At 42.6% G+C, this 8437-nt stretch overlaps 1 protein-coding gene across 1 annotated transcript in view; it reads left to right on the top strand.

The window, feature by feature from the left end:
• LOC104623206 (dedicator of cytokinesis protein 10-like) overlaps positions 1-7755 on the top strand; it is a gene marked incomplete at its 3' end in the record, with an annotated part of 40342 nt that extends 32587 nt beyond the window's left edge. Inside the window, exon 3 of the mRNA XM_010290224.1 lies at positions 7666-7755. Within this exon, the coding sequence (XP_010288526.1) occupies positions 7666-7755 (90 nt within the window). The remainder of the gene's footprint in view (positions 1-7665) is intronic.
• Positions 7756-8437: the final 682 nt, after the last annotated feature.

Raw genomic sequence — 8437 nt, 5'->3', positions numbered from 1 at the left:
CCTAATATTATAATCTAATTTAATCACACTTCCGTAACTTACATCTAGTCTTTCTGATCCTATCCTGCATTTGGCCACTAGAGTCAGCCCATGACTCCCAGTCTTCTGCTCAAAATCAGACTTTTTAGACAGTGGCTGTGTCTTATTTCCAAGTTGTGCCATTGCTGACATTAGATCGCACAAGAAACATAAGTCCAAATAGACTTGATTTTTGTTTGGTTTTGGGGTTGTCTTAAATTTTTCTTCAGTGGGGTTTGAGATCTGGCATCCTCAGTGATGGGGGGCGCAGAATCTCCAGTCCTGAGGTGGGCTTCCGTGGTGGGATGCTGACAGGCAGTGGATAGCGGAGCCTGCGGCTGTGGAGCTGCCTGACCTCATCCCGGGTTCCCCGTTGCGTGTCCTGGCAAGCTGTAAAGAAATTGAGAACGTGGAAGCGCAGGGCAGCCCTCACCGCGACAGCAATGGGGCAGCTGGGGAGGGCAGGGGCTGCCTGCCCAGCGGCTGGGGAGGAATGCTGCCAGGCGAGTCAGCTGGCAGTTGCATCTTATAGCAACTTCAGAATCAACCGATTTCTGCAAAAGATTTAGATTTTGATGACTAGGCATTCTCTAATGGAAATAACATTTCAATTTGTGACCAGTTGTAGCTGCTGTGTGAGGGTCCTTCCCATCAGCTCATGGCACTGCTGCTGTCCTGTGGGGCCAGCTTCATCTAATTGACTGCTTTGTTTTACTGAATGGCTCTATTTCCTTGGTGGCGTTAATTGAGTTAATGTGCTCATGGGATTGAGAGAAAACTAAACAGAATAGATTTCCTCATCATCGTTAATTCCTTTATCCATTTCGCACATTTGTGAATTTATGAAATTGAAATTTAGCGTTATAAAGCTGACTAGACATACTGTGTGCTGTCACAAGGCCCTTGAGCCCCTTGATTTAGAATAACTGAGCTCATGTTGGTGGAGCAAACCCTTTCAGCAAAGGAGTCATGTCCTGCTCAAGGCCTCTGCCTCTCAAGCTATATTTTCATATCCTTATTTTCATTTCATTTTGAGCAGTTGGTGCCTGGCTTTTAGTAGCTATTTCTATTTTGTTCCCTCTGTGTTATGCTTTGCAACTATTCTGTATAATTGATTTAAATAAAAAAAGAAGGGGGAAAAAAAAGATTAAGACAGATGAGAGAGGTGCTTGCTAGTAGGGGTGGCCTGTACTTGTAGAAGAGCAGAAGCAGTGGTAGGTAGGGTCCATATCCTCACAATAAACCTGTCTCTGTTATCTTCTGTTGAAGTCAGCTGCAGTAACGAGAGCCTGTGCCACCAGACAGGACGGCAGAGCTTTCATAGCAGATAGGTTTTTCAGCTGCAGAGCATCTATTTATAGCCCTGATCCTTTCTGTTGAAATACTACCTATGCACAAAAGTCTGGGTCAGCCATTTGAGTAGAAAGAGATCCAGGTCTGACTGAATTAGGAGGTGCTCAGGCTGGCTCTGAGTGTTATTTAATGTGATAATGCCCCAGGAAATGGTGGACGTTACTGTTTAACTCCTAATGATTACAGTTGCTTCAGACTTTGTGGCTCAGGGTTGCAGCCCCAGTTTGGGCCTGTGTGGTAGCACATCCTATTGAGCAAAGTCTCTTCAGAGTGAAACCCCACCAAAAGAATTAGCTGAGGTAGAGAGAATGAGAGAAGGTTCTGCTTTTGATAATGATTTCCCATTTCTGGATCTGTAGTATTCACCACATGCATCAGATACGGGTCAATTATCATCATAGCTGCTGCACTATCTGGTCTTCTGTTTCGTCTCTGAATTGCTTTCTCTCTTCCAATGCAATTCAAAGAAAATACGGTTATTCTCATAAGACTTCTGTTGGTCATTTCCAACATCTTACGAGAAGTCTGTGGAACAGCAAAGAATTCTTGATATCAATTTGAACCTTATAGACTGTATTCCTCCATTTCCCTGCATTTCAGCAGAAGAATACAAGATGTATACATTACAAAGATGCAGTCTCTGGTTTTACTTCAGCTGGGGAAAAGATGCTTCACTTTTTGTAACTGTGCTTAATAATCCTTTTTTAAAAAAATAAAATCGACGATACACATCAGTTCCACTTCTGGTTTGCCTGGCAGTGCCTTGCTTGCTAACTCTCCTCCTTTGTCCCTTTGAGCAAAAGCATGTCATCTCAGTTTCATTTTTCACCTGCTCCTGGATCCTGTGAACAAATTACCATTCTGTTGCTGTGCTGTGAAATAATAGCCAGCGGACATTTCTGCAGCAGTGCAGCAACTGTGTGGAAGAAGGATCTGCAGAGCTTCACAGGAGCTCCCTATCACAAGAGTGCGAGCCTGCACTGTATTTCTTGGTGGTAGTAAGTGGGAGTTGATGGGCTTCCTGTTGCGCTTACAAAAATACGTGCTTGGTGGTGATGCTGACAGGTTTGCATCCTCACCTTTGGGGTAATGTGCTCTATTCACCTTCTGTTCCCCAGACCTGGCCACACTCTCAACAACTGGAACTGCTGCTGGCTGGCCTTCCTATTTCTCACTTTTCTCCTGCTTGTTTGGTGGAAAGGAGGCCATGAAAAAAGTGTGACAACCTCCTTCAGATTAGTCCCTCTCACCTTTAACCTTTTGCATCTTAGTCTTGCACAGATTTGTTGTCATAAGTTTGTACTTGTGCACCTAAGTACCTTCATGTATCCAAGCAAAATGCTTGCTGTATGACTTATGAAAGTCATAAGTATGTCCTTTCTTTCTGTCACCATCCTTCGGAAATTCACTGAACCCTCCTCAGTCTCTTCAAATCTCTCGAGGATCTCAAGTCTTGCGTAGAAACATTGGTGCCCTTCCTTAGTGGCAACAGGCTCAGCACCCCTTTGCAAACACCTTTGCTTGTGTGGAGGTTTAGTAACTAAATATATGTTAACAACATGTTGATAAATGTAAGTTTATTGTCATAAAAAGGTAACTGAAAGTATTTAATGGGTACTTCAATTTGGTATGGTATAAAAGCATGTTAAACTCTCTGAGTCCTGAAAATTTGTTCCTCCTCCTTTCTCCACGTACTATTTTTTAAATCTCTGTTTGAAAAGTCAAAGTTAGACTTCCTTAAAGTAATTGTATTAATATGGCTGAATGTCTGATTTGAACCGGCAATAGAAATAATAATGCATTGCCTAAATTTAGGACAGGTGTAAGATGGCAAAGCTTACTTGTGTAATGCAAAACCTGTGGAAGTTCAGTCTGACATGTGCTCCTGGCTCTTCTGGGCTTTTGAAAGCCTACCCATGTGCCCTCCAAAGAGGGGCTGAGTTGTGCAGTGCTGATATTCTCCATCACTGCAGGTGTGACTGTTTCCAGGCTTCTTTTATTTTAGCTCTGAACAAGGAAGAGCCAAAATCTCCCTATTTTTCAAATTGTGAAACCTCTGCTATCTAGGTGTTGCACATGGACAAAAATTGTTCGTTTGGATACAGAAGTTCACAACAGAACCTGATGCATCTTTAAGGGGGGAGGGCAAGAGTAGGCAACACCACTGCCTCTTTGCATCAAACAGCACATGTGCCATAGGGGCAGCTCTAAGCACAGGACTTAGAGCCTCCTTGGAAGTAACCCTGTAGATCTGACTCTTATTTCTAAGGTCAGAAGACTTACAGTGGTGAGATCTTGTGTTATTTTCAATAGCACATGACTTCTCTCCCGCTTTCCCACGTGATAGGCAGTATCAGCTCAACCTTAGAGGAGCAGAAATTGAGTCCATTATTCTCATGATTAATGGGATGTGGGTATCCTTGATGTGTGAGTTCGCATCATCTGGGAGGAGCAGGAAAGCCAGAGGTATCTAGACTTAGAGGGATGCACTCTGGCTATTTAAATAGAGCCAATGCAGTGAGCCAAGCAAATGCTATGTGGGCAAAGCATAGCCTCTCACACCGAACGTCATCTGGTGAGCGATGGGGCAAAATCTGTCCTTTAAATGTGCTCTGTGCTTGCTTTCCTTTTGCTTTGCCCCCATGCACATACCTCCGCAGTGAGGTCTGTGCTGGGACAGCAGACAGCAGCCTGTCAGGAGCCCCGTATAGTGACAGCATTTGCACAGTGGTATTTGTACAGCAAAGTTGCATCTTACTCTGCTTTTTAATTTGATTGCCTAACTCATTACAGTTTTTGGTAATGTTAAGTAAATCTGTTTACTTGGATGAAAATGGGGCTGAGCAGCGTTTCTTTAGAGAGATTGAATCTAAGCATTAACATACAGGAACATTTCTGCCTGTGTGCGGTTAGCTCTCTTAGAAGGGCTGCCTGTTCGGGAAGTAAATATAATCAGTTTTGATGCATCTGTCTAAAGATTTAACCACTGGTAACATGCTTTCAGACTAAAAGCTATTAGAATGGATTCAGAATGAAAATGTTTGAAACAGCTAATGGAGTTTGAACTCCTTTTTCCAATACTAAACTCACCGTGTCAGTGGGAAGTAGGCACTGTCTGAAAATATTATTCCTAATCAGTTGTTGATAAGGAGCAATATTAACTTGTGGCTTTCACTGTAGAGAGTGGATGTAGAAAGAGAGGGCGCTTAATTAAATTGCACCTTATAACTAATCAAACACCTGGGGCCAAAAGTTTATGCAAATCAGACAGCCTGTCTGAATGCCAGAAATCATTGTTGGATATAGGATATTTATATAAAATAGATTTTAAAAGTAATTCAGAAGAATTATGGAATTTAATGTTTTAAGCTGATACCTGCATTATTTGATAATCACAGTTTGCATGCACAGATTATAAGATAGTTGGCCTTTGATTTGAACAGACAATTGCTATGATTGCCCATACATTAGAAAATTAGACTGCAATCAAAGCACATATATAAATGCTCAATTCTGTAAATAAAATCCTGCATTTTTTGATGACCTTTGCAAAAGCACTTTGTTGTTGAAATTTAGTTATTTTCTGAAGTAAAAAGGTTTTGGTGAATACATGCTATGCCTGATCAGCCTTTAAGAGCATTTAACTTTGGAAGTAATCAACTATGAACAGGAAGTGTCTTTGTGGCAAGGCTTTTGCAGCTAAGTGGTTGAACATAACTAATTCTCAGAAGGGAAGTGCTTTGTAGTTTTTAAAACAAGTTTAAATATAACAATACACAAGATTTTCCATGCCCCAATTCTATGTAAGTAAGCTTGTGATATTCTTTGGCAAAGCCTGCAAACGTGACAAGCCCAGTGCTACCCGATTTCTCTGTTTTGCACAGCTGTGTTTCTTTCTTGCAAGTGCAGTCTTGTTGAGAAGGAAAGTAGGAGAGCATATCACAGGCAAAACAGTGGGCTTGAGTTATGTGTCTTGTTCAGCTACAGTCTTTTTAACAAGCTGTGTAAGGGAAGGGAGGCATAATGACCCCTTTAAGGCAAAAGTTAGCTGTCTTGATCCACATGTTGCTATCAGTTGACAAGAAGCGTTGTATTAGGTAAAAAATTTTACTTGCTATGTGTCTTAACTAAAAATAAAAATACTGGAAACTGTCTTCTGCATAATACATGGGGCAAGTAAGTTTGTTATGGGCCAGCAGAAGAGGTTGTTGGTCTGGCTGCAGCTTAGTCACCATCCCAACAGGGTCAGTGTGAGGTACACGGTGCATCACACGTCTCCTCTCTTGTGGCCTCCCATGCTGCCTTAGTCTGGAAAGAGCAGCTGATCTTCAGCAGTGGTGAAACCATGGAAGGACGGTGTGCGTGCTTTGAGGCGGCTGCTGCTGGCGGTGGGACCCCAGACCTGGGAAGAACCCTGTATGATGGACCTCAGGGGCAGCATGGTTTTTCAGCTGTGCTCTGGGATTGTGTCTTCTCGGGACTGCTTAAAAAAAGGCACTTAAAATGTCACGTATGTGTGAAGTAAAAGTAATGAAGTGTGTTCCAGAGACTGTGGGTGCTGCTGGGAAGTCCCTAAGCAACCAAGGATTCAGACATCTTCACTATTACTAAATGTGGCCTGAAAATTCATACTTCTCTATCCACTGTCTCTTTTTACTCATAGACTAAATGATTGTGTAAATCTCCAATGTACACAGGCTTTGGTAGTACAGCTGGGTGGAGCCCAGGAACCCGCATTTAGGAAACTGCACTTAGTTTGTCAGTACAACAGGGTTTTTTTCATTTTGTGGTGTCTATGAGGCACCATTGTTATTTGTGGGAGACAAAGTGTTTAAGTCATGCTGTATCCTGAGCTGTGCAGTTGAAACAGAAAAAGTTTGGGGAATCCCATGACGTTTTCATCTGCGTGAGTGGTACATGCCTTTCGTTCATAATTACTCAAATGGAAAGTGATGGGGGGGGAATTAGTGTGATCTGTGTAAGCTGTAAGGAAAAATGCAGTCAATAATATCCAAGCAATTGTCTATCATAGAGTCTGGATGCTTCAGCTGGTAGAGAAAAAACATCACTTTTCAGCCTGACACTGGGGATTGGGAGAAGATCCTCCAGGGGCATACAGTAGATACTTCAGGCTGCTTCATGGTGTTAGTAAGTAGTGGTTCTTCATACTAAACTAGTCGTATGCCATAGGCCTTCTTCCAGAAATCATGTGCCTTTCCGTAAGGGAAGAGAAATGAGCTTGGGAAATCAGATTTGTCTTGGTTTCAGTCCTTCATTGTCTTGAGTGGTGGAGTTACTCCACGGTAACTGAGAGCATAACCTGGTCATCTGGGGTTTGGTTATGTTCGTTTTCCCCCTCTTACGGCAGAGAAAATGAGGGGGCCTGATTTGTGGATTAATTCAAAATATGGCAAAGCTTCCCCTTTTTGTGACTTTTGCAAAGTGGCTGCCATGCCTGTCCTCAGCATGGAGGCCCTGGGTCACACAGAGGAGCACTGCTGGTGGCCCTGGCCTCTCGTTGGCCTGGTGGGAACTAAGAGAAGCTTGGCTCTTTGTGGAGACCTTCTGGAGATCCACTTCTCTGTGTGGTTTCCTGCTGTAGGGCCTGACAAACCAGCTCAGTCAGGAGCTGGTTTCAGAAAAACGACTTAATATGCGTGGTGTCTGTTGAGCCTGAAAGGAGGTTGCAGGAAGCATCAGGAGTCCCACGTGAGTCCTGCTCAGTTGTCTGCACCCGCGGAGGGAAGTGCCCCACTGAGAAGCTGTTGCCTGGCTCCCCTTGCTTTCCGACCATCAGGCTGTCCTGTGGCAGCCCTTCTGCAGCTTCTTGGGAGGACTCTCTGCTCTGCTCCTCTCTTCTCCTTCCAAAAGAGTCAAAGCTTTTAGTTCTGTTTCCACATTTCTTGCTGTAAAAGGCATGAGGTGCAGAAGGGAAGCAGAGGAAGCAAGTAGTGCTGTTGGATTTGGCGTGTAGTTCTGGGAGAGGATGTAAGGAAGACTTCATGACTTTTGTTATCAGAAACCTCACAGACTGAAGCGAGTTTGCTTGGAACAACTTTGTTCCCAAAAATCTATTCAAACGCTGCTGCTGCTGCTTGTAATTAATGCTTTAGCTGATAGCATTGAATAGCGTGTGTGGGCAGGAGCTGGGTTGTAGTTGTTGGTGTGCGTGTCTATTGGCTGCATGACAAACTGAAAAATGCAAGCCATAGTAATACGGTTCTTAACCTCTTTGTGAGACAAAACTGCTGTTCTGTCACTCTGACTAATTTGCCTTTTTTTGTTTATTGTCAGACAGACACAATTTCACTGGAAATCAGGACGCTGTATCCTTCTGTACCTGAAGATGCAGAACAAAAAGCAGAAAATTTATTTGTTAAAGAGGTAAATATCTAGTGTGTGTATCCTTTAATTTTAAATAAAACCACGGGCGTGGGGGAGGCTTGCTATGATTATAACGAACATCTTTTTTCTTTGAATATTGTTTAGGTGACTTGAATCAGGTTTGAATTTTGGAGGCCAGAAGGAGGGGAAGGGTTGACAGCATATCTGCAGGTGCCTATTCTGAGATACTTGTATCTAGAAAAATTGCAAATGCACTGAATCAGCCTCTCATTCTACTGTTTTCCAGCTGCATTCCCTGTCACTACTAGTCTACTGATACTGATGTTGGTATTTTTACAGGTGCTAATTGTTGATCTGAATGTGCTTTGCACTTGGAAGATATTGATATCTTTCCAAGAAAGATAACTATTTGTCACTGTTTTAGATTGTTAGTTATTACAAGATCTGTGTCTTAGTTGAAGGTGTATATTATAGCGATCTGAGGTGTATTTGCACGGTGAAGGATGTGTAGAGGTTTATATTTATTGTCAGTATTTAGAGTCTGTTCTACCTCCATAGTAAAAAGTTGAGTGAAGTTCTTCCATGGCAGTTAGAGCCCCACCAGGACCAATTAATTGCTCTACCTTTAAAAAAAAAAATGTAGTTGTATTGTTTCTATACCTGATCTCAGATTGTAGAAGATTGTTCTTCCTGCTTCACAGAATCACACAGAATCATTAAG

The sequence above is a fragment of the Phaethon lepturus genome, unplaced genomic scaffold (genome assembly GCF_000687285.1).
Source record: "Phaethon lepturus isolate BGI_N335 unplaced genomic scaffold, ASM68728v1 scaffold48436, whole genome shotgun sequence".
In the NCBI taxonomy this organism is placed as follows: Eukaryota; Metazoa; Chordata; class Aves; order Phaethontiformes; family Phaethontidae; genus Phaethon; species Phaethon lepturus.
Note: the sequence above shows the minus strand (reverse complement) of the source record. Positions and strands in the feature narration are given on the sequence as shown.